The sequence below is a fragment of the Hypanus sabinus genome, unplaced genomic scaffold (genome assembly GCF_030144855.1).
Source record: "Hypanus sabinus isolate sHypSab1 unplaced genomic scaffold, sHypSab1.hap1 scaffold_188, whole genome shotgun sequence".
NCBI lineage: Eukaryota > Metazoa > Chordata > Chondrichthyes > Myliobatiformes > Dasyatidae > Hypanus > Hypanus sabinus.
In genome coordinates, this window is record NW_026779970.1 from 195,768 (window position 1) to 223,068 (window position 27,301).

Here is a 27,301-nt window from a genome sequence, read left to right on the forward strand (position 1 = left end):
TATTTCAGAGGACAGATAAGAGCCAAGCACACAAATAAGTACGGAAACACATAAATGCCAAGCCAGATAAGGATGGCACATTTCTTGTCTTGAAGGGCATCAGTGAATCAGACAGGTTTTTGCAAAAAAACAAATAGCTATGTGGTAACCATTACTGATCTGATTTTACAATTCCAGATTCATTTCATTACTTAAATTTAAGTTAATTATAGTGTAATTGGCCATTCATCTACATTAATCCCTTGTGTTTATGCATCTACATCATAATCCAGCTTCTATAGTATCTTGTTTCTCAACCGCTGTGCAAATTAATCTGTTTGGTTAGTGAAGTACATCACCTGATAATAAAGGATGGCAGTAACCTCCACTTCTGTTTAACATGACAGTTTTTACCTACCCTATCCATTGCTGAACAACTCTTATCTGCAAGAATAACAAAACTGGTGACATCTATTGTCATTTGCTCCAGTGTTCCTGAATAATTTTCAGTAAAAAATTTACATATCTAGAAATTTGCCCATTGCTAATACTAAATGTGCTGTATTAATCAACGAGTTTCAGGGGCTTTAAAAAAAATAGGAAGCCTTGATTAGTCGGGTTTTCTGTCAGTGAGGGTAACAACAGTCTACAGAATTTCCCAGCAAAAACATTTCTACAGATTTTGATTGAAGTGTTAAAAAGATTTAAATTAGCTAATTTTGAACATGATGCCATATTAAGTATCAGCAGAACTTATGGCACTGTTCTGGTTTCCGAATTGGAAGGTCCTGAATATACTGAGTCAGTCATAGAACAATACTGCAAAGGCCCTTCAGCCCAACAAGTCCATGCCGACCACAGTACCCATCCAGCTAGTCCCAATTTCTTGCATTCAGCCCATACCCCACTAAGTCCAGAACCTCCATGTACCTAACCAAGTGCCTCCAAAATAATACTTCTGTAATTGTCTCAACTATTTCCTCCAGTGGCTCATTCCATCCTCTGTGTGAAAAAGCTGCTCCTTAGGTCTCTTTTAAATCTTACCCCTTCTCACTCTAAATTTCTGACCCCCAGTTTTGGACTCCTCTACTCTGGAGCAAAGACTATTTTAAGCATCAGTGTAACCTTCCCACCCATTCTCCTATGTTCTCAGGAAGAACCATCTAGCTTAGCCAAATTTTCCGTAAAGCTTGGGCTCTCTAATTCTGCTAACATATTTGCATCTTTTTCCTGCACTCTTTCCACTTTAATCACGTCATTCCTATAATAGGATCACACATCACCTCACAGTTATCAGTACTGAAATCCATTTGCTGATCCTTGGTTCACATTCCTAATTGGTCAAGTTTTAAACTAATCAGGTGACAAGTGATATCAATGTGAATTTAGGTTTAAGCAGAGCATCAATTGAGTAAATGGTCACATGGTTAGAGCAGGAAACCGAGGCTTTGGCTCAAGAGGCTTCAGCGAGAAGAGGCTGAGGCCAGATTTAGGTTTCTGCCAAGCTTCTCTTTCTTTCTTCCTTTCTTTATTACTGTCCAGGAAACGCAGCGCTAATAGATCCCAGGACTGTAGTTTGCTCCTCTTGCAAGATATGGGAAGCCTAGAAGACCTTCAAGTGTCCCTAATAGCTACATCTGCAAAAAGTGTGAATGGCTGCAGCTCCTTACAGACTGTGTTAGGGAACTGGATGACCTATAGCTCATTCAGGAGAATGAGGAGTTGACATAGCAAAACTACAGGGAAGTAGTCACACTTAGGTTGCAGGAGGCAGATAGCTGGGATTCCATCTGGAGAGGGAAAGGGCACAGGTAGATGATGCAGTGTACCCCAGTGGCTATTCCCCTCAATAACAAGTATACTCCCTCTAATACCGTTGTGGGATGGAGGGTGGGAAGTTCCCTAGGGAAAGTCACAGCAATGAGGTCAATGGCACCAAGTCAGGCTCCATAACACAGAAGGGAAGCAGGGAGAAGAGAAAAGTGGTGGTGATAGTGAATTCAAAAGTTAGTGGAACAGGTTAGGGGAACATGTGAATGTAAACAGAGACTCACAGTTGGTATGCAGCCTCCAAGGTGCTAGGGTCAGGGATGTCTCAAATTGGGTCCACACCATTCTTAAGGGGTAGGGTGAGCAGCCAGATGTCAATGTACATATTAGTACCAATGAAATAGCTAGGAAAAGGGATGAGGTTCTGAAGAGTGAATGCAGGAAACTAGGAAGCAAACTAAAAAGCAGGGCCTCAAAGGTATTGATCTCTGGAATGCTGCCTATGCCACATGCCAGTGAGGGTAAGAATAGGATGATATTGCAGATGAATGCATGGTTAAGGAACTGGCGTAGAGTTCAGTGTTTCAGATTTGTGTAGCATTGGGATCTCTTCTGGGGAAGATATGACTGACAGAAAGGGTTCAGGTTACACCAATGACCTTGGAGGCAAAGTTTGTGAGAGCTGTTGGGAGGGTTTAAACTAAGTTGGCAGGAGGAGGAGGGAACCAGAGTGATAGGGCAAATGATGTAGGTTAAAGCACTGGCACAACACTGTGGGCTATAGGATCTGTATTGTTCTGTACTGTTCTATAGTCTAGAGCCACAGTGATCCATTTCAATTATTTCCTCTGCTTCATTCCCTAAAAGTAGGTACTGCATTCTCCTGTGCATGGCCTTCTATATAAAGTGCCTATAAAAATATTCACCCCCCTTCCTTGGAGTTCTCATGTTTTACAACACTGAATCACAGTGGATTTAATTTGCCTTTTTTGACACTGATCAACAGAAAAAGACTCTCTCATGTCAAAGTGAAAACAGATCTCTACAAAATGATCCAAATTAATTACAAATATAAAACACAAAATAATTGATTTCATAAGTATGCACACCACCCCCCCCCCCCTTTAATATGACACACCAAATCATCACTGGTGCAGCCAACTGGTTTTAGAAGTCACATAATTAGTTAAACGGAAATCTGTCTTTGGAGATCTGTGTGCAGTCGAAGTGTTTCAATTGATTGTAGTAAAAATACACCTGTATCTGGAAGGTCCATCTGTTGGTGAGTTAGTATCCTGTTAAGAACTAACACCATGAAGACAAAAGAACACCTCAAGCAACCCCACCAAAACGTTATTGAAAAGCACAAGTCAGGAGATTGAAACAAGGAAATTTCCAAGTCACTGAATATCCCTTGGAGTACAGTTAAGTCAATCATCAAGAAATGGAAAAAATACGGCACAGCTGTAAGTCTGCCCAAAGCAAGCCTAACTCAAAAACTGAGAGACCGTGCAAGAAGGGGACTAGAGAGGGAGGCCACCAAGAAACCGATGACAACTCTGGAGGAGTTAGAAGCTTCAGTGGCTGAGATGGGAGAGACAGTGCACACAACAACTGTTGCCCGGGCGCTTCACCAGTTGCAGCTTTACGGGAGAGAGACAAAGGAAAAGCCACTGTTGAAAACAAAACTCACATGAAATCTCAGCTCGAGTTTGCCAGAAGGCATGTGGTAGACTCTGAAGTCAACTGCGAAGAAGGTCAATGGTCTGATGAAAGCAAAATTGAGCTTTTTGGCCATCAGACTAAACACTATGTTTGGCATAAGCCAAACACCACACATCATCAAAAACACACCATCCCTATTGTGAAACATGGTGGTGGCTACATCATGCTGTGGGGATGCTTCACTGCAGCAGGTCCTGGAAGGTTTGTGAAGGTAGAGGGTAAAATGAATGCAGCAAAATACAGGGAATTCTGGAGGAAAACTGATGCAGTCTGCATGAGAACTGTGACTTGGGAAAAGATATGTTTTCCAAGACAATTACCCCAAGCTTAAAACAAAAGCTACACAGGAATGCCTTAAAAACAACAAAATTAATGCGCTAGCGTGGCCAAGTCAGAGTTTAGACCCTAATCCAATTGAGAATTCGTGGCTGGACCTGAAAAGAATTGTTCACTCACAATCTCCAGGCAACCTGACAAAGCTTGAGCAGTTTTGTAAAGAAGAATGGGGAAAAGTTGCAGCGTCCAGATGTGCAAACCTGATAGAGACCTACCCACACAGTAATTGCTGCCAAAGGTGCATCTGCTAAAAATTGACTTGAAGGGGGTGAATACTTTTGCAATCAATTAATTTGTGTTTTATATTTGTAATTAATTTAGATTACTTTGTTGAGATCTGCTTTTCACTTTGACATGAAAGAACCACCTTCTGTAGATCAGTGTCAAAAAAAGCCAGATTAAATCCACTGTGATTCAGTGTTGTAAAACAATAAAACATGAAAACTTCTGGGGGGGGGGGGGGGCAGAATGGAAATACTTTTTATAGGCACTGTATTGACACAGTAAATTTTCCTGGGCATATTTTACAAATTCCACCCTGTGCAGGCCCTAAACATTTTGGATGGCCCATTCAAGGAAAATTAAAATCTCTCACTATTACAACCTTTTTTAGCCAACTATATGTTTAACTTCTGAACAACCTGCTCTTCACGTGGTTGCTGACTTTGGGGAGGGTCTTCCATACAATTCTACTAGATGATCCTCCCCTTCTTGTTCCTAATTTCTACGGCTCCAGTGATACCCCAAGAATAATTCAAAAGAGTAAGAACACAACACCTTGATCTGTATCTGATGCTGTGTCTTGAACCTAAAAGTCAACCTACCCGACAGACTCAGTTTTTCCAGTGTTCCATGTTCATCTGCAGATTAACAGAAAAAGACTAAGGAGCTGGTGGTGGACCCGAGGAGGGCTAAGGCACCGGTGACCCCTGTTTCCATCCAAGGGGTCAGTGTGGACATAGTGGAGGATTACAAATACCTGGGGATACGAATGGACAATAAACTGGACTGGTCAAAGAACACTGAGGCTGTCTACAAGAAAGGTCAGAGCCGTCTCTAGTTCCTGAGGAGACTGAGGTCTTTTAACATCTGCCAGATGATGCTGAGGATGTTCTACGAGGCTATGGTGGCCAGTGCTATCATGTTTGCTGTTGTATGCTGGGGCAGCAGACACCAACAGAATCAACAAACTCATTCGTAAGGCCAGTGATGTTGTGGGGGTGGAACTGGACTCTCTGACGGTGGTTTCTGAAAAGAGGATGCTGTCCAAGTTGCATGCCATCTTAGACAATGACTCCCATCCACTCCATAATGTACCGGTTAGGCAAAGGAGTACACTCAGTCAAAGACGCATTCCACCGAGATGTAACACTGAGCAGCACAGGAAGTCATTCCTACCTGTGGCCATCAAACTTTACAACTCCTCCCTCGGAGTGTCTGACACCCTAAGCCAATAGGCTGGTCCTGGACTTATTTCCACTTGGCATGATTAACTTATTATTATTTAATTATTTATGGTTTTATATTGCTATATTTCTTCACTATTCTTGGTTGGTGCAGCTGTAATGAAACCCAATTTCCCTCGGGATCAATAAAGTATGTCTGTCTGTCTGTTTTCTGCAAAAATGCCTAACTGTGGTACAGCACTATGGGTATCCTACGCTGATATCCTTCATGTTATTCCTTCCTCAGTCAGCATCACACACATTAATCTCCTGGTCATTATTACATTGCTCTTAGTTTGATAATGGTTCAGATTTTTTCTTAGCTAACTGCAGTCAGGAGATACCTAAAATATAATATTGTTGTAATGTGCGCTTTAAGATAACATGAGACTGGGAAATGTGCTCCACAAGTGCAACGCTTTGCCTAATTTTGCATCAGACCTGAACACAGAATTTGTATCCCTGATAAAATATACAATTCATGACAGTAAAAACAGTGGATGAGATTCTGCTGAGCTTCTCCAGGTTACAGAAGAGAATGCAGATGCTGGAATCTACAGCAACAAACCAAATGCTGCAGAATTTGGTCAAGCGGCAGCGAAGGAGGAGGAAAGAGTTGTTGATGCCTCAAACCAATTGTCTCGGTAGCAGATTGTTTGTTCCTCCAGGTTATCTGCTGAAACCCACCCCCCGCCGAAGCCTAGACAAATTAAGAAAATAGGGCTTCTCAGCTTTCCATGACTCTTTCTCCAAAGTCAAAGATCATTATTTGCCACAGGCTTGCAGACTCTTGCCACAGACACGTTCCAAGGTCTTTCCAAACAATAAATAGTTGAACTACAATTCAAGTCACTTGGGATGAAGTAAAACAATTGTTTAAAACAAATTAAATTCGCAAATGGCATGTGCAGTGGTCTATCCATGTTAACACAGATACTCAATTTTCCCACACGCTTGATCTGCTTTTTCTTTGTCTTCTTGGTTCAGCACCATTTCAGTGCTTGCTTCCAAAACACCACAAATATTGTTTATGTGACAGAGTAATAGTACACATTTATTAAACACTTCTCACCTCCTTACTGGAATTTTTCCATTTATATTAGTCAGAAACGATAACCTCATCCAGCTGAAAGAGAAAAAGAAATTATTCATGTTATTACTTATTAAAAATCAGTGAGAAAGCAGGATTGAAGCAGCCGGGTTGCTAATGCAGCCATTCATGTGGCTTTAAGTAAACATCTAATAAATTGTGCACGGTAATAAACACTTACAAAGTCCTGTATGTGGCACCATGACCATCCACAGCAGCTGCAGGATATTCTCAAGGAGGAGGGGGAGAGCCAGAGGTTGTGGTGCAAATTGGCAACAATCACACAGGCAGAAAAGGGAAGTGTCCCTGCGCAGTGACTATTTAGAGTTAGGAAAGAGGGTGAGGAGAAGGACCTCCAAAGTTGTAATCTCTGGATTTCTCCCTGTGCTGCAAGCTAGTGCAGGTAGAAATGAGTGGCTGCGGAGATGATGCAGAGGACAGGGCTTCAATTTCTTCGATCACTGGAACCTCTTCCAGGGAAGAGGTGATCTGTACAAGAGGGACAGGCTACACCTGAACTGGAGGGAAACCAGTATCCTGGCAGGGAGGTTTGCTGAAGCTTCTAGGGAGAGTATAAACTATGTTTGTAGTTTTGCAGGGGGCTGGGAACTGGAGCCCTAAGTCATTAAGGAAATGATCGGACCAGAAGGTAAGTGTCAGGAAAAGTATTGAAGGCCAAAATCGAAGTAACAGGTATGATGGGTCGGATCACTTGAAACGTGTATATTTTAATGCATCTTTGTGTCCTCTCTAACCACACGTTGGAGTTAGCCAAGTCTGCAGTCTCTTGCAAAGTCCTGAGGGCTGGTGAGTGGCTAATGTTGAACCTCTATTTAAGAACGGAACTAGGGAAAATCCTGGGAAGTACAGATCAGTGATTCTCATGTCAGTTGTAGGGAGACTGCCGGAGAAAATTCTTAAGGATAGGATACATGAGCATTTGGAAACCCTCATCCTAATTAGGGAGAGCCAGCATGGATTTGTGCGTGGCAGGTCGTGCCGAAGCAACTCAGCTGAGGGTTTTGACAAGATGATGAGAGAGATTGATGAGGGTAGGGCAGTGGATGTTGTCTACATGGATTTTAGTAAGGCATTTAACAAAGTCCCTCATGAGAGGCTAATCCAGAATGTTAGGATGCATGGGATCCGTGGCAAATTGGCAAATTCAGAATTGGCATAGAAGACAGAGGGGAGTGGTTGAAGAGACTTATTCAAGCTGAAGGTCTGTAATTAGTGGAGTTCCACAGGGATTTGTGCTGGGACTTCGGCTGTCTGTAATGTATATAAATGACACGGATGAAAATGTAGTTGGGTGGGTCAATAAGTTTGAGATATTGAGATCGGTAGAGTTGCGGATCGTGTAGAAAACTGGCAAAGAAAATAGCATGATATAGACCAGTTGCAGATATGGGCTGAGAAATGGCAGCTGGCTTTTAACCCAGATAAATGTGAGGTGTTGCACCTCGGTAGGGCAAATGCAAGAAGACAGTACACCGTTAAGAGCAAGGTGCTGAGCAGAGAGATCTTGAAATCCAAGCAAAAAGCTCCTTGAAATTAACCACATAAGTGAATAAGGTGATTAAAAAGGCTTACGGAATGCTTGCCTTATCAGTCGAGGCACTGAGTTCCAAAGGCAGGTGGTTATTTCGCAACTTTATAAAACCCTGGTTCAGCCACATCTGGAGTATCGTGTACAGTTCTGCTCGCCCTGCTACAGGAAAGATATGGAGGCTTTGGAGAGGGTGCAGAAGAGGTTTACCAGGATGCTGCTTTGTTTGGAGGGCATGTGCTATCACAATAGGCTGGATAAACTTGAGTTGTTTTCCCTGGAGCAACAGAGGCTGATAGGGGATCTGTTAAAGGCTTACATAATTATGAGAAGCCTGGACAGCGAGAACAGGGAGTATGTGCTTCCCAGGATTGAAATATCTAATACCAGAGGGCTTGCATTGAAGGTGAGAGGGGGTAGGTTCAAGAGGAATGTAAGGGGTAAGGTTTTTTTTTGGTGTTTTATTTTTACACACAGAGAGTGGTGGGTGCCCGGAATGTGCTGTCTGATGTGGTGGTAGAAGCAAATATATTAGAGACTTTTAAGAAACGTTTGTATAGGCACATGGATGTAAGGAAGGTGGAGGGATATGGACAGGGTGTGGGTAGGATGGATTAGTGCTTGTGTTTTTAATTTGCTTTTTAGTTGCTTTGACACAACTATGTGGGCTGAACGGTCTGTTCCTGGGCTGAACTTTTCTATGTTTTATGTTTGAAAGAGTCTTCAACTGCTTGAATAGAAACATTAATGCTGTTGTGTTAAATTCCTGTGTGGCCTGTTTTGATGGAATCAAAGCAACATCAACCAGCTGTGGTTTAACGTTAGAGATACTAATTTTGTAACACGTCTCAAATCAGTTCCTCAGTTCAGCTGGTTTCTTTTTATGTAATCTTACCCTGTACAAATAGGATTAACAGTTTATATTACTGTTACCAAGCAGAATATAAGTGTGCATGATGAATACAGTAAACCCAGTGTAAAGCAATTACATTGGTTGTTATTTTACATCAGGAAATGACTTAAATGGCTTAACTGTTTTGTGAGACATGTCATAGGGCAGACATTATTCGCTTTGAAGTTGTGGACAACGGATCTCAATCCTTCTACCCAATGCTGAAAGATATGAAAGGAAAATAATTTTCAGTAAATTCATTTAGCAATATTTAATTCCCTTTTTTTTTGAACCAGCATGTTCAAAGACTGATCTTTATCATGGTACAATTCCAGTTACTATTCAGCAAACATAATGCACAGCATAGGAATACCCTTTTACCAGACTTCCAGAAATAAGACTGCTTTAGAGTTTTTTTGAAGAAGTTTTCTTCCCCCCCAGTTACTACTCAGATTTCTCTGCTGTTCAAACAAGTATACCTATGCATGGTGGGGGGAGTGCGTGGCATGGAACATTGAGCGGGGAGCTAGAGGTAACTGTTCTATTACTGGTTCCTTTTCCTTTTAGGCCTTCGAGGAGGCCACTTGAACCCAGAGGATTTCAAAGATCAATGTTATTTGCATATACTTTTACATGTATTAGGAATTTGTGGCAGCAGTACAGTGCAAAGACATGGAATTGCTATCAATTACCAAACAAATAAATAGTGCAAAAACAAAGGAATGACGAAGTAACTTTCGTGGGTTCATCAACCGCTCAGACATCTGATAATGGAGGGGAAGAAATTGCTTCTGAATCACTGAATGTAGGCCCTCAGGCTCCTCCACCCTTTCTCCAATGATATTAACAAGAAGAGGGCATGTCCCAGATGGTGAGGGTCCTAAGTGATGGATGTCATCTCTTTAAGTTGTTCTCAATGGGGGGGGGGGGGGGGGGTGAAGTGCTGCCTCTATGTTGGAGTTGGCTGAGTCTGTGGTCTCTGGCGATCTTGAGCATTAGAGCCTCCACACCAGGCTCTGATGCACATTTTTGGGATGTGGGAATGAAAAGGAACACCCAGGATAAATCCTGACAGCCATAAGAAAACATGTAAACTCTGCAGTGACCACATTATCAGTGAGGACTGAACATGAGTTGCTGGAGTTATCAGACTGCCGCCCTTCCCAGTATCATTCAAGCAGCCTATTTCTATATTAGTGCAGGATGAGTTCTATATCGGAAGCTAAGACATTTATCGAGGGATCCTGCAAGGAAGGGTCAACCATGAACAAAGCTCAATTATAAACACCTGTCTGGATGCTGTTCATTGACTATAGCTCAGGGTTTAACATCATCATTCCTATAGTCCTGATCAATAAGCTATGGAAGCTGGGCCTCTATACCTCGCATTGCAATTGGATCCTCGATCATAATCTGTTCATATTGGTATTAATGTCTCCTCCTCGCTGACAATCAACACTGGTGTACCTCAGAGATGTGTGCTTAGGCCATTGCTTTACTCTCGCTATACTGTGTGGCTAGGCATAGGTTGAATTTGCTGATGATACAATCATTGTTGGCAGAATCTCAGCTGGGGATGAGAGGGTGTACAGGAGTGAGATACACCAGCTGGTTGAGTGGTGTTGCAGCAACAATCTTGCACTCAACATCAGTAAGAACAAAGAGCAGATTGTGGACCAGAAAGGGTGGGATGAGGTAACACGAACCAATCCTCAAAGAGGGATCGGAAGTGAGAGAGTGAGCAATTTCAAATTCCTGGGTGTCAGAATCTCTGAGGATCTAACCTGATCCCAACATATCAATACAGCTATAAAGAAGGCAAGACAGCAGCTGTATTTCATTCACAAACACGAGGAAATCTGCAGATGCTGGAAATTCAAGCAACACACACAAAAAGCTGGTGGAACGCAGCAGGGCAGGCAGCATCTATAGGAAGAAGTACAGTTGATGTTTCGGCAGAGACCCATCTTGACAGTTCTCCTTCCTACAGATGCTGCCTGGCCTGCTGCATGTTGTGTGTGCAGCTGTATTTCATTAGAAATTTGAGATTTGGTTTCTCACCTAAGACACTTGAAAACTTCTCCAGATGTACTGTGGAGAGCATTCTGACAGGTTGCATCACTGTTTGTTATAGGAGGTGGGGCTACTGCACTGAATCAAAAGAAGCTACAGAAAGTTGTAAAATAAGTCAGCTCCATCTTGGGTACTAGCCTCCGTAGTATCCAAGACATCTTCAAGTAGCGGTGCTTCAGAAAGGCGGCGTCCATCATTAAAGACCATCACCCAGGACATGCCCTGTTCCCATTGTAACAGAGAAGAGGTACAGAAACCTGAAGGCACACTCTCAGCAACTCAGCAATTCAAGAACATCTTCTTCTCCTCTGCCACTTGATTTCTAGAAGAACACTGAATCCATGAACACTGCCTCATATTTAAAATTTCTGTTGTTGCGCTGTTCTTAATTTAATTATTTTATATATATATATAAAAACACACTAACTGTAATTTTTTTTCAAAATCATATATTGCACTGTACTGCTGCCACTAAGTTAATAAATTTCACGGCATATGCCGGTGATATAAAACCCAATTCTGATTCAATTAAGGGAAACCTGGCAAAAACAACATAGATGCTGCTAATTTCTCACATTTATGGTAATCTCTTGTCAATGCCCTTACACCTAAGTGACATCTATGAATATTTTGCAATTGTACTGAACAGAAGTAAATGAGTGCAAAATTGGAATTGGTGTATGATTGTCACATGTACGGAGGTACAGGTAAAAGCTTGTCTTGCATACTGTTCATGCAGATCAAATTATTACAACAGCATATTGAGCAGTCCAAGATAAAACAGTGACGAAATGCAGAATAAAGTGCTGAAGTTACGGAGGAAGTGCAGTGCAGGTAAGAGCAATTGGAGGCCAATGATTACCCTAAAACATGCTCTTCATTTGGTTCTCAAAATGTTTGGAGACTATGCTTAACAATCATGTGTTAGAGGTTATGTTATAGAAAATCCTCAGTGAAGGAAGCCCCTCTTGAATAACGGCAACACCACAATAAAAAGTACAGCCTGAACAATGTGGTCATTAAATGTATATAAATAATTGGTCCAGGCTTCACCCTGATCTCAGGACTGTCTGCTTGAAATTTCAACTGGTATATAAATGGATGAGGAAGTGGAGGGATGGGTTAATAAATTTGCTGATGATTCGAAGGTTGGGGGTGTTGTGGATCGTGTGGAGGGTTGTCAGAGGTTACAGCAGGACACCAATAGGATGCAAAACTAGGCTGAGAAGTGGCAGATGGAGTTCAACCCAGGTAAGTGTGAGGTGGTTCATTTTGGTAGATCAAATATGATGGCAGAATATAGTATTAATGGTAAGACTCTTGGCAGCGTGGAGGATCAGAGAGATCTTGTGTCCAGAGTCCATAGGACACTCAAAGCTACTGTGCAGGTTGACAATACGTACGATGCACTGGCCTTCATCAACCATGGGATTGTGTTTAAGAGCTGAGAGGTGATGTTACAGCAATATAGACCCCACTTGGAGTACTGTGCTCAGTTCTGCTTACCTCACTTTAGGAAGGTTGTGGAAACTATAGAAAGGGTGCAGAGGAGATTTACAAGGATGTTGCCTGGATTGGGGTGCATGCCTTATGAGAATATGTTGAGTGTACTCGGCCTTTTCTCTTTGGAGCGACGGAGGATGAGAGGTGACCTGATAGAGGTGTATAAGATGATGAGAGGCATTGATCGTGTGGATAGTCAGAGGCTTTTTCCCAGGGCTGAACACAAGAGGGCGCAGTTATAAGGTGCCTGGAAGTAGGTACAGAGGAGACGTTGGAGGTAAGCTCTTTTTTTTTACGCAGAGAGTGGTGAGTGTGTGGAATGGGCTGCTGGCGACGGTGGTGGAGGTGGATACAAAAGGACCTTTCAACAGACTCCTGGATAGGTACATGGAACTTAGAAAAATAGAGGGCTATTTAGGTAATTTCTGAAGTAAGTATATGTTTGGTACAGGATTGTGGGCCAAAGGGCTGTAGGTTGTGCTGTAGGTTTTCCATGTTTCTATGGTGTTCCGGTTTCATAGCACACTCATTAGCAGGGCCGTTGGACCACTATGTTTTACCAAACTAATTTAGCTAATGACACCTAATCACTTCTGCTTGAAGACTGTTCATGTCCTTCCATTCTCTGCATATTCATGTGCCTATCTCAGAGCCTTTTGAGTATCCCCATCATATCTGTCTCCACCACCACCCCTGGTGGCACACTTCAGGCAACCACCATTCTTCGTCTCGAAGAAACCTGTCCCGTCTATCTTTGAACTTTACCCCCTTCCCACCTGAAATGCAACCTCTCAAGTACGGGACATATTCTGTGAAACTAGAACAACAGCTGAAACTCACAGGATAAAAGGGGGAGCATGCAAGAACTCACGCAGACAGTCCTGAGGATCAGGGTGATGCCCAGGCCAATGGAGTATGTACCAAAGATGTACTGGTGGCAGGAGAACTAAGCTGATGGGAGTGAAAAAGAAATTGATAGGTATACGATAAAGAATAGGTAAATTAAGTGAGGAAATGGAATTTATAGGACTACTCTGAGAGCTAGAATAGACTTGATCGGCCAAATGGCATCCTTCTATGTCCCATGAAAATACAGGCAGCTCCAGTGACCCAGGATCGATCCTGACCTTGGCCGCTATCCATCTGGAGTTAACCACATGTGCTTCCACATGGCCCTCCTTCCATGTTATGAAGACAGGTTCATAAGGTTAATTGGCTACTGTCATTACCCCTACTGTAAGTGTATTACAGGACAATTGGAATGAAAGAGTAAAAATACAGATTGTAGGGTCAGGGAATGGGACTTTTGGCATTTTTCTGAGCCAGCAGGAGGGCTCAATGTGTTGAAAGGTCACCATTCGTGTAAGAAACTGAGGAAAAAAGTACATAAGGAAATTACCACTGTAAAGGTCATCTTTACTGATTCCGATTAAAAGAAATTATGATCGTAGATCGAAAGGGACATGGTGTAGATGGTACAGGAAGAAATGAGTTTTCTGAGAGGAAGAAAACAGCTTGAACCAACGGGACCATCAGAGCTCATGATCTGAGGATGGAGGCAAAGAGTGGTGTCCGTGAGGTTGAATACTGTGGAGGGAAGTTCTCCAAAAGAATTGAAGACAGTCTTAAATTCAATGGCCTGACAGTTTGCTATAATTTTGTGTACACTGCCATCTATTCACCTCTCTAAATGTAAAGGCTTTTGTTTTTGACCCAGTGCGGATAATTGTTTTTCATTTCAAAATGCCGAGGTTGCCGTTAAAGGTAGCATTTGCTATCTTCAGTTCCATGACATTAATCTTATGATGGCTGGGAGCTACTTGTCCCTAAGGCCATCCAAGTTCAATGAAATCAAGCAAGTTTACCTCAAATGACTGATTCTTCTAATCCCTGATCAACCTGTGTTTCTGGTTACACCATCAAGAACATGCAGTTTTGTTTTGGTCTTTTTAAAATAAAAGTCAGGTCAGTCTGCTGTGGGGATTTGCGAAATGGCACCGATTTTTGTTTAGCAGCTCCTTGTAAAACATCAATAGCATCTGAAACCAATGTACAAGAAGCTTGTGTCCCTGACAGCGATGAATTTTCTGGATGCTACTTTGCTCCTTGTAGATATAAGAACAGCAAGTTTAATTATGATGGAAATAATCCTTTCACAATCCTTCAGCGATTTCCCCACTAGTGTTTCAAAGCAAGCTAGTCTGACAAAGAACTTGGAAGGAGGAAAACAGCAAATGCACACTAATGTGACCAGCAAACAGGTTATCCCACAAGACAGCTGGAAAATACATACGCTAAAAGGTGTCACATTCAATGGCTGAACAAATTATTTGCAGTATGCTGGTGAAGGTTAGAAATCAGAGAAAATTTAAAAATCGGACCCCATTCATATATTTATTAAATAAAATCTCACATGTCCCTAAGATAGGGAGCATTAGTGTCATTTGATTGGAAAATAGCAACATGTTCACTGTGAGAATATAATTCTCAATACTTCCGATTTATTTAAAGAAAGTGTTAATTATGTGTACCTTGGCAGTTTCGGCACTGTCAGCCACCAGATATGTAAAGCTGATGTTTACCAGATCTGCATCGCAGCAGATACAAAAAGTCCTTCCGTCCACTTCATTCTCTGCTTTTCCAATTGCTTCAAGTGCAGAAAGTAATTTGGGGTCCTTACACAAGATGAAAAAAAAACATTTGTTTATTGGATTATTTTGGGCCGTGAGAAGACAGTTGAACATTCAGAAAATAATTTTAGCTCAATTAGCTGTAATTATGCTGTAGATGAAAGGGTTTAAATCATCCTTAAATGCTGTAGGCTGACAGGCAGTTCTTTTCTTAACCTCTGCCTTAACCACTTCGGTTCCTCTTGTGTCTTTCTGGTTGCTCAACACAAAACAGCTTTTGTTCTTTCAAACATTCTGTGTGGTTACCTGAAAAGGTTACTGTGGCAAATCACAAAACACAAGAACGTCTGCAGATGCTGGAAATCCAAGCAACACACACAAAATGCAGAGGAACTCAGCAGGTCAGGCAGCATCTATGGAAATGAATCAACAGTCAATGTTTTGAGCCGAGACCCTTCTTCAGGACTGGGAAGGAAGGGGGAAAACGCCGTATAAGGAGGAGTGGAGGGGAAGGAGAATAGCTAGAAGGTGATAGGTGAAGCCAGGTGGATAGGAAAGATAAAAAGCTGGAGAGGAAGGAATCTGATAGGAGAGAAAAGTGGACCATAGGAGAAACAGAAAGAGGAGGGGACCCAGGAGAGGTGATAAACATGTGAGTAGATGCAAGAGGCAGAGATGTAAGCAGCTTATTTTGGAATAGAAATTCATTCTTTATTATATTCATAAGTGCACAATATAGTAACACACGTGCTTTTAATTCTCCTGAATATTTTACATTGTGTATTATCTCACCTTTTACCTTGTTGCAATATCCTTGTACCAACCCATAAAACAAATGACTGACATGATTTTTTCACATATTAAGCTGTTATGTATGTGACTGAAGAGATATGTAATCTTTTGAAAACAGTTATAATGCAAATGCTTCTTCACTTCACTGCTAAAGTTACATCTGTGTAGTATCTCTAAAATGTAAAAAAAATCCAACGGGCATTAAGAAATTGCATTGAGACGATGATTTTTATCCTTTTGATATACTTTAAGCAGCAATGGCCACTGAGGTGGTTTAAATCGAGGCAGAAGGGAAATGGGACAGGCCAAGTAAAAGGATATTTCAAAAGGACTGCTACGAAAGATTAGAAGATTAGATGGACAGAAGGAGTTTGGTATCTCTACAGGATGCTGGGTCAAAAGTCGATTAAACGACATTGAGAAAGAACATGACTCGTAGAAAGACAGCTGTTCTGGATAGACCATATAATGATGTCAGAAAGAAAGGAGACACTTTCAGGATCAGTATGACACAGATTCAAAGCAGTCAGAAATATTGTAGAAAGGAGATTTGAGAAGCACAACTTTTGCTGAAAAAATGAGCTACAAAACCTCACATTTACCCTGCCAAGATGCTTGAGACTGAGTTCTCCTAATTTAAATTTTTTTTTACCCATTTAATCACCTAACTAGTTTAAGTTTTTAAGAGGAAGTATGCACAAAAAAATTCTTACCTTACGATTAGTCCCATATCGAATACTGTTTACCATTGAACATTCCAGTACTTGTCCTTCCTTAACATCAAAAATATGCACCAAATTTTCAGTACAAAGATTTCCGTCGTGCACCATGCATAATTTAATTACTTATCAGTGAAAATGATCAAAAACATTTTTGGCTCAAATGATACAACTAACACCATTTAAGTGCAAAATGTCCACTTAAGATTATTTGTCCTCTGCTTCCCCTTGAGGAAAAAATGGCTGGAGAGGGGTCAGAACCACACTGGTTCTACACTAACAAGGTGCTCTTTCACTGGTAAAACTGAAGTCAAGATGTAATCGTTCCATCTAGACCAGAACTAAAACCCATGCAGTTTCGGGTCCACCATTGTAAAAAGGTGCAATAAATACCAAATCTGAAAAGACACATCCCCATATTCCAAAACGATGGAGGCAGAATAAAGAATGAAAATGTTATAATTTGTTTTGTAACACTAGTTGGGCCAGAGATAAAGCCATGTGTGTTGATTTAGGTGCCCATTTACAGTAGGGTTTTGAAGCCAGAGACACCAATGTGTAAATTTATTAAGATGAATCCAAGGATGAGAAACAATAGCTAAAGAAAAAAAGAGATAAATTCCAATAGAGCAGAAAGGGTAAGGTTGGCGAGTTACGAATACTAGGTCAATTTATGTAATAGCCAGAAGGACAGAGTCAAAGAAATCACATAACTCTTATTGGTGATTTGATGGACAAAAATGCCTTAAATATAAACAGAAAATGTTGGAAACACCCTTTAAGTAGCATCGGTGGAATGAGGAATTTAAATTTCAGGTTGGTGATCTTACATTGGAATCTGAATAGTTAACTCTCTGTCCTTCTCCATGGCTACTACAGTACAGAGTAATTTATCAGAGCAAGTGGTAAACAGATAAACTATCTAAAGCAGAGGATTACAAGCAGAAGTGTTGCTCCAGCAAAGTCCTCTTACCAATAGGTTTCTTGATGAACTTTTTAGATCTCCCAATTAAAGATACTGTAAAGGACATTTGTCAATCCCCTTTAAAAAAAATAATTTGGAAAAACGTGGCACTAAAATCGATCTGTGGGGCATTTAGGTATTTTACTCTCAACGTTATCATTACTTATTTTACCAATGAAACCACAATAATCAAAATAATATTAAATCTAAAACTAGTTAATTGAGTAACATATATTGTAGGCACCGTGTTAAAATATGAAATAAATTACCTTTCCTTCACTTTTCCAGGTAAGAAAGAATCCAAATTCATCCACTTTAACAAGACAGTTAGGTTCCAACAAGGATGGCTCCTGTTGGAAAAACAGTCCTCAACAATAAATCAGTAACTACAACTCCTAACAAAAATGTTTACTGAAAAGCACAGATGGCCATGTATCCAGAGCAACTGTCAGGATTGACTAATAACAGTGGAGGGGAAGCAAGCAAGTACAAATGGCTTAATTGAAACTGGCTATCAAATGCCCCCAAAATAGCATGGCTGACTGGCAGGAGGCAGAGTGGGATTTTAAGGGGCTTTCCTGGTTGGCTGCCGGTGACTAGTGGTGCTGGGATATACGATGACTTGGATGACAGTATTGATGGTTTTGTGGCCAAGTTTGCGGATGATACGAAGATAGGTGGACAGGCAAGTAGTGTTCAGAAAGCAGGGAAGTCTGCAGGAGAACTTAAGCAGATTGGGAAAATGTGCAAAGAAGCAGCAGAGGGAATATAGTGCAGGGAAGTGTATGGTCATACACTTTGGTAGAAGGAATAAAGGCAAAGATTATTTTCTAAACAGGGAGAAAATCCAAAAATTAGTGGTGCAAAGGGACTCGTGCAGGACTTGTTAAAGGTTAACTTGCACATTGAGTTGGTGGTAAGGCGGGTAAAAGCAAGGTTAGCATTCATTCCAAGGGGATGAGCTAGGATGGAATACTGAGGTTTTATAAGGCAGTGTTCAGACCGTACTTGGTATTGTGAGCAGTTTTGGGCCCCTATCTAACAGATGTGCTGGCACTGGAGAAGGTCCAAAGGAAGCTTATAAAAATAATTCCGGGAATTAAAATGAGGAGAGTTTGATGGCTCTGGACCTGTACTTGCTGAAGTTTAGAAGAATGAGGGGTTGATCTCATTGAAAGCTAGTGAATATTGAAAGGTCTGGATAGAGTAGATATCGGGAGGATATTTCCTGTGGTGGGGGAGTCTAGACCCTCAGTGCACATCCTCAGAATAGGGGGACATCTATAAGAGCACAGATGAGGAGGAATTGCTTTAGCCGAAGGGTAATACATCTGTGGAATTCATTGAAACAGGTGGCTGCGGACACCAAATCACTGAGAATACTTAAACTGGATGTTGATAGGCTCTTAATTAATCAGGACATCAAAGGTGACGGGAAGAAAGCAGGAGAATGAGGTGGAGAGGGATAATAAATTAGCTGTGATGGAATGGCAGAGCAGACTTGATGGGCTAAAGGTCTTAAGTCTGCTCCTAGGTCTTATGGTCTAAATCAAACCTAAAGTCAAATATTTACATTTCTACATTTAAATAAATTAGTACCATATGCATATAAATCAGAAAGCTATAACAATGGCAAAAGTTCCATCTTTTACCATCTTTTCAACAGTTCGGAAATTAAATATCTCCACAAGATAATCTAAGGGGAACATGAGCTTTCCTCCTAAGTGCAAAGCAGTGAATGCTTGTAACATAATGCAATCAAGAAATACATAGGATTTTTAAAAACCACATATTTAAATTGCACACCTTCCCTTTGCTTCCAGCTGTCTTCTACTACTACATCCAAGTGGTTATAATTGATTATGCACTGTTTTGTAAGTGTTGATAGGTTACAAGACTACAGCCATTACAGTTAATTGGATGCACACTTCAGGGAAGTATCTGTGAATGGGGTTACGACTCCCTTCTTGGTATCCCAGTTGACCTCGACAAACCAAGTACAGATGGAAGCACGGAGGATTCAGAGTTGAATAGTTTTCTTCATAAAGAAACCTTGTTTTATTAAGTTCCTACTGCGTGAACATGAGGAAACTGCATCTGGAACCAATGAATGCTGCTCAGCAGTCTGCCTGATAGGGAGACGACAATATTTTCAGATTCTTAAACACATTGAGGTTCGGCAGATACTGGAAATCTGGAGCATTGCACACAAAATGCTTAATAAACTCAGCAAGTCAGGCAGTGGCTACATAGAGAAATAAACATTCAATGTGTTGGGCTGAGACCCTTCATCAGGACTGGAAAGGAAGGAAGGAGACAGAAGCCAGAATAAAAGACAAGTGGGCGGAAGGGAAGGAGTACAAGCTGGCAGGTGATAGCTGAAGTCAGGTGAGGTTGAAGTTGGGTAGGTGTGTTGAGGAGGGGGCATGAACTAAGAAGCTGTGGGCTTATAAGTAGGAGAGAGAAAAGGCTAAAGAAGGAATCTAATCGCAGATGACAGTGAACCATGGAGGAAAGGAGAAGGGAAACCAGGAGGAGGAGACCGGTAGGTGAGGAGAAGGGGTAACCAGAATGAGGAATAGAAAAAGAGAGAAGGGGGGAGGTGTATTTCCAGAAGTTGGAGGCTACCCAGATGGAATAGGGGATGCTGCTCCACCAAACTGACTTTGGCTTCATTGTACAGTAGAAGAGTCCACAGACAGACATAGCAAAATGAGAATGGGAATCAGATTGAAATGGGTAACCACTGAGAGATCCTGCCTTTTGCAGCAGATAGAGGTCGGTGCTCGACAAAGTGGTTTCCCTAATCTGCATTAGGTCTCACCACTGTGGAGGAGGTTGCGTTGTGAGTACCAGATAGAACAGATGATCCCAATAGACTCATAGGTGAAGAGTCGCCTTATGTGGAAGGACTGATTGAGGCCCTGAAAGGCGGTGAGAGAAGAGGTATAGGGACAGGTCTAGCACTTGTCACGATTGCAAGGACAAGTGCCAGAAGGGGATCGATGGTGGGGGGGGGGGGGGGATGAGTAAACAAGGGAGTCGTGTAGAGAACGATCTTTGCCGAAAGCAGGGGTGTTGGGGTGTGGGTAAGATGTGTTTGGTGATAGGATCCTGTTGAAAGCTACTGAAGTTTCAGGGAATCATGTACTGAATACAGGGTGGTAGGTAAGGACAAGGGGAGCCCTATCCATCTTATGACAGTGGGAGGATGGGGTGAGGACAGATGTGTGGGAAATGAAGGAGATACAGATTCAGATTCATTTATTTATCACATATACATAAAACATACAGTGAAATGTGCCATTTGCATTAGCAGCCAACACAACCGAGCGATGTGCTGGGGCAGCCCACAAGTGCCACCACACATTCCAGCAACAACATAGCACATCCACAAGAGGGAAATCCCAGGCTTTGATGAAAGGGGACATCTCAGATGTTCTAGAATGGTAGAGAGGCATTGGAGAAAGGAGAACTGAGAGGAAAGAGCAGCATCTTTACAAGTGGCAGGTTGAGAAAACATATAGTCAAGATAGCTGTGAGAGTCGATGGATCTGTAAAAAGATATTGGTAGATTATGTCCCCAGGGATGAAGACAGGGAGATCAAGAAAAGAGAGAAGTGTCAGAGATGGACCTAGTAAATTTAAGGGCAGTGTGGAAATTGAAGGCAAAGTTGATTAAATTGACGAGGTCAGCATGGGTGCATGAAGCAGCACCAATGCAGTCATCAGCGTAGTAGGAAGAAAGTAGGTGTGCCTTATTAGTGTAGGCTTGGAACGTGAATTGTAGCTGCAGCCCGCCTGACAGTATAGGTTCTGTTTCAGTTACGAACACCCAAATTATGAACCTTCGTAGGAACGAGCATTTGGGAGAATTATGGTGCAGATGGGGGTGGATTTGCTGGCTGCCGTGGGACTGTGGGAATCTCCTGCTGGACAGGAACGGGGCAGCTCCACATGACCCCCTTCCCAGCCCCAACCCCTGCAGTGAGCCACAACACTCAGGATGAAGATAACCCAAGCAGAGCTGAGACCAGCAAGCAGACTTGATTGCTGTCAGTGAGTCTGCCTTGTAGCTGCTCTTCCTGCACCTGCTTGCTCTCCTATCACAGCTCTTTCTGTGCTCATCTCCTACATAGTGTTGCTGTACCTTTCCTTTATATGAAAAGTTCAGGTTATGGACGGTCCTCAAGAATGGAACCCTGATGTAAATTGGGGACTGACTGCATAGAACAAATTATAGCTTGCAATATTTTCCATTTCTTTCCTTATCATAGGGCTGCAACCACTCTGGAAGGATTAAACAATTTTCATGTGCAGAATTGTTTTAGTTAAGTCGACAAGCATACATTATTAGTTATCCACAACCATCATTTTTCCATTGGCATATTTGGAGATAAAAAGGTGAACGTATAAGGAAGCTTTTACAAATATTTCAGAAATCCAGACTTTTGCTTTTCAAATAATCTGAAGTCAGTGCGACATGTTTAGAGAGACACTTCAGGATTAACTGTTTTCTCTCGGCTGATTAAAGGCAACACAATGCTCTGCTTGGCAACTCCCAGATATTTCCTAAATCTTGCCCCTTAACCAGTAGTCAGCTAAAGTCAGGCTTTTCTTCATCTGTCATCACCTAGGACATACTGTCCTCTCGCTGCTGCCATCAGGAGGAAGGTACAGAAGCCTCAGTACTCACACCGCCGGGTTCAGGAACAGTTATTACTTCTCAGCATGAGGCTTTTGAACCAAAGGGGATAACTTCACTTGCCCCATCACTGAAGTGGTCCCCCAACTTATGATCTCACTTTCAAGGACTCTTCATCTCATGTTCTTACTATTTATTTATTATTATTATTTACTCCTTTTCGTATTTGCACAGTTTGTTGTCCCTTGGACACTGGTGGAACTCCCAAGTTGTTGCAGTCTTTCATTGATTCTGTTATGGTTATTATTCCATAGATCTATTGAGTATGCCTGCAAGAAAATTAATCTCAGGGTTGTATGTGGTAACATATATGTACTTGGATAATAAATTTGCTTTGAACTTTAACCAGCATAATAACACTAAAATTTGAGTATCATTTAATTTTCCTTGTGCCCAAATGAAGCACATACTGTATGTGTGCTTCCTTTTATAATTAGAAAATCTCTCTACATTACATTCAACAAAACTAATTCCTAACACAGCTAACAAAAAAAGCCATCAAAGGGGTAACGAGCTGAAAGGGAAACAGTGAGAAAGGATAATTTCTAGTGCCAATGTCCCTGCAACAATAGATAACTAAAGCAAAGTAAGATCTGGAAATAACAAATGTCTACACTAAATGGGATAATGGAAAGGTACAGTGTAACCAATGCTTTTATTCATGACAGTCCCACCAAAACATGTCAAATTCTAAAGGAGAGAAATCTATACAGCATTTATCTTAGAGAGCAAAATTGGCCAAGGTTCACATACATTGACAAGATGTACAAAAATAAACCGAAATTACAATGGGCCACCAACCAGCATTTTCATAGTTACTTCATCATGAATGCCAGACATAAATCAATACAAATCATCTGCTGTTGTTAGCCCACGTTTCAATTAGTCTGAAGTTGCAAATTCCAGACCAAAAATTCCAGAACCTTCACTGCTACAATCAATAAATAGGAGCATTTTTAAATTAATTTCTGTAATGTTGCAGTACTTTAGTCTATTAAGGTTTAATCAATAGCACTGCTTTTGAAAAGCAGGTAACCATGAATCACCACTGCCATCACCATCCAATCAATTTAGTATTTGCTATTTTCCTATGACGAACAGCAACAAAATGGCTGAATTTTAATAAGGCTGGAAAATGGCAATATTCCAAGAAAAATAAATATTCCAATTGAAACCAAGAGGAAATGTTGAAAGCCAAGGCTACCTTTAATTAAAAATATCCTTCAATACTTGGCCAAGAATAAAGTTTTAAATTGAAAACTATTCAGTCTCTAGTGTATTAAGCTTTGTACATTATTCAGGAGAAATAAGATCTGCTCATGAATGTCTTAAAATATAGCTTAAAAGTTATCAGAATCTCTATGTCTAACTAACTGATTGTTTTGCAGTTGTCTGACTTTGTTGCAGTTAAAATGTATATGAAACGCCTTTCTGCATGATATTGATGTAATTTTATTCCATGCTATTTTGAAATACAGAAAAACATCTGTTAAAACATAGGTTAGTCTTCTTTACACGACATGCATTATAAACTCAACTTATCTCTGACTAAACTCAATTTTGCTTAAAATATGCAAGAAGGCAGTATACTGTACAATCCAATATCCATTTTTTGTTCAGAGAACACTACCATCTAGCATCTGTTCAGACAACCAATGCATGAATTCCTCAAACTTCATTAACATAAACATTGTCAGTACACAACTATGTACACTTATGGTGGAAACAAAAGCCTTCAATATTAATTATGCTATTCTATCTTATTAATTCAGTTTCTTCCTGAAATATCAATATAATTTTCTAATCTCCTCTTGTTGCTCTTCAATACTTCATGTTGAGGCAAAAATAGACATAATCAAAGTAAGTAGCAGATTCATCAATCCGTATAAAATGCAAATAATGTTGCAAGTTTGTCAAATTTCCGAAAATAGTTGTGTCTCAGAGGTATGTGAAATATTGCTACGAGTCTTAATTTATTGATTTATCGTTATAACCTAAAGATGGAAAAGAGGCCTTGCAGAAAATTTTGCTTTCAGAGAATTAAAACACTAGGAGAGGGGGGAATCTAAGCAGAATTCCATCACAGGTTACACTGAAAGATTCTATTCCAATCTGCAATTCCCATAAGCATGAATAATCCAAGCTAGATAAAGAGATGCAAAAGATATGTCAGTTAAACCTAGGACTGGAACAGACTGACAACTGATTGACTGTCCATAGTAAATTGCTGCCAGTTTCAGTGCACATGCCAGTGTATTCTGAACATAGAACATGGAGAAGTACAGCATAGTATGGCCACAATGTTGTGCTGACCTATAATCAACCGAATCCTTTACCCAATAACGTTCCAGTTTAATTAAGATCTATGTACCGATATAAGAGTCTCTTAAAGTACTAGCCTCAACCACTACCACCACCAGTGTTTTCCATGCACGCTCCACTCTGTGTAAAAAAACCTATATTCAATATCTCCCCTAAAAATACCTCCACTCACCTGTAACAGATGTCCTCTGGTATTGGCAGTTGTTGCCTGGGTAAAAGGTGCTGGCTGTCCACTCTGTCTGCCTTTCATAATCTTATACACCTCTCTCAAGTCGCATTTAATCCTTTTCCGCCCTTAGCTTATTCAGTCTTTTCTTACAAGACATGTTCTGGTAAATCTCCTCTATACCCTTTCTAAAGCCTTCACATCCTTCCTATAATGAGGAGAACAAAACCGAAAACAATATTTCAATGTGGCCTAAACAGTGTTTTATGGAGCTGCAACATTACCACATGGCTCCTGAACTCAGTTCCCAACTAATGAATACCAACACATTATACACCTTCTTAACCAACCCTGTGACACGAACAAGAAAGATCTACAAATGCTGGGAAACAAAGTAACACACACAAAATGCAGGAGGAACTTAACAGGCCAGGCAGCATCTATGGAAAAGAGTAAACAGTCGAGGCTTCGGGCCAAGACTCTTCATCGGGACTCGTGAGGGGTCCAGATGGAAGGGTCTTAGCCTGAAAGGTCGACTGTTTTCTTTTCCATAAATGTTGCCAGGCCTGCTGAGTTCCTCCAGCATTTTGTGTATACTGTATAACTAGAGACAAAAAGTAGCTTTGAAGGATCTACAGATTTGGATTCCAAGTTTCCTCTGTTCTTCTACCCTGCCATTAACACTGCACTCTGCCTTCAAGTTCAATTTTCTGAAGTGAATCATTTCACACTTCTTCAGATTGTACTCCATCTGTCATTTCTCCATCCAGCTCTGCATCCTGGCTACATCATGATTTAACCTTTGACAAACTTCTACACTATCCACAACACTACCAACCTCCGTGTGATCTGCAGACTTACAAATACTGTCCTTCACTTCCTCCAGAACAAAGCCCTGTGCAACACCACTAATCACCACCCTCTGCCTTCTGTGGCAAGCCAATTCTGAATCCAGTATGATCTCTCCTTTAGTTCATGTGTCTACACAATGTGTCAGGAATCTGCCCCAACTAAACCTCTGCATTAAGGAGGTGCCGATCAATATTAGGGAAGTAGCATACACTCTTGGCAACAGCCCTGTTATTTTTGCACTTTTCCAAAATCCACCTAGAATCATAGAGCCATAAATAACTACTGCACAGAAACAGGCCCTTTGGCCCATCTAGTCTGTGCCAAACTATTATTCTGCTTTATCTCATAGACCTGCACCATAGTCCTCAATCTTCTTCTCATCCGTATATGCATCCAAGCTTCTCTTAAATGTTGAAATTGAACCCACATTCAGCCTACTTGAATGCTCCTCAGTGTCCCAGTTGCTGTTGGGGGCCTGTAGGATATTCCCAGTCATGTGACTGCCCCCTTCCTATTTCTGATTTCCACCCACAATGACTTAGTAGACAATTACTCTATGATATTCTCTCTTTCTGCAGCCATGATGCACTCGTCTTCCATGCCTGTGCACTGCAGCACGGAAGTCAAGAATTTGCTGGAGCTCAGCTACAAACTGGTGGTGTGAGGTCCAAGAGACGGTGCAAGTGAGTGTCTTGGGCAATTTTATTGTGAATGCAAGACCCTGTTGGACATTGGTAATGTATAAAACTGCATGTCCAGCTCACTAGTTCATTGGCGAGACTGACAGCAGGGAAGCTGCACTGCTTGGCTGTTGCGCAGTCAGGTCCTCGCGCTGTGTGGTCGCCTGCTGCAGTTGCCAGGGGGAGGAGGGGCTGAAGGTGGTGTGGCATATAGCAGGGGCCTCTGTGGGAGCACTCAGGGGCTGGAACCTCCCATCAGTGTTCGCTGGGTAGAAGACAAGCGGGACTGCATTCATCTGCGGCTGCACCATGATGAGTTGTTCTTGCAGAAACAGGTCTCCAGGACAAAATCCATGCACCATCAATCTATAGGCCATGACATTCAGTGACTTGGACAATGTTATTTTTTTGTGCGACTGTTATATTTTTTTCTGCTATAATAACTATATCTGCTATATGTACTATGTGCTATGTGTGACTGTTGGTTCTGTGTTTTGTACCGTGGCCCCAGAGGAATGCTGGTTCATTTGGCTGTGTATGGTTGGATGACAATTAAACTTGAACTTTTCTACTTGATTTCAGGACAGTTGCAAACCTGTGGGCTAAATATACTAAGCCTCTCTGTGCAGACAGCTATATATTGCGCTCTGGTGGGTAATGATATGATGAATACTTCATGACGAATAGCTTTCTGTGTAGGCAGTTTTATAAAGTACTTTTAGAGAAAATGATGGTTGAAAAACTTGTTGCATTGAATAAAAACCATTCAGAATGATCAGAAGGGAAGATCTGGAGATGACTGCTGTGGATCAGTTGCCCTGCCCTCTAATGAGAGAGATACTGAGCCAAGTTCCACTCAATAAACTTAGCAATGAAAATCTAGACTGACAGACTGCATTGAGGGAATGTTGTATTAATGGTCCTGCCAGAGATTAAAGATGAAGAAAATAAATTATGTTGTCATTTACTCCACTGTGAGTAAGAAAGATGAGTTCAGAATATTTGAAGTGAAGTGAAGTGAAGTGGTGTTGTTCTTAGAATTTGGGCCTTTATTTGTCCCTCACTGAACACCACCAAAACAAACTGATCATTATCATATCTTTATTAGT

At 41.3% G+C, this 27,301-nt stretch overlaps 1 protein-coding gene across 6 annotated transcripts in view; it reads right to left on the reverse strand.

Moving 5' to 3' along the window:
* LOC132387457 (1-phosphatidylinositol 4,5-bisphosphate phosphodiesterase beta-4-like) overlaps nucleotides 1–27,301 on the reverse strand; it is a 536,307-nt gene that overhangs the window by 193,077 nt on the left and 315,929 nt on the right. For all 6 annotated transcript variants that reach the window (XM_059959817.1, XM_059959814.1, XM_059959818.1 and 3 more), the window contains 5 exons: nucleotides 17,737–17,817; nucleotides 16,498–16,557; nucleotides 14,894–15,037; nucleotides 8,928–9,007; nucleotides 6,328–6,381 (listed from right to left, as the gene is read on the reverse strand). In XM_059959817.1, coding sequence (XP_059815800.1) covers nucleotides 6,328–6,381; nucleotides 8,928–9,007; nucleotides 14,894–15,037; nucleotides 16,498–16,557; nucleotides 17,737–17,817 — 419 coding nt within the window. The remainder of the gene's footprint in view (nucleotides 1–6,327; nucleotides 6,382–8,927; nucleotides 9,008–14,893; nucleotides 15,038–16,497; nucleotides 16,558–17,736; nucleotides 17,818–27,301) is intronic.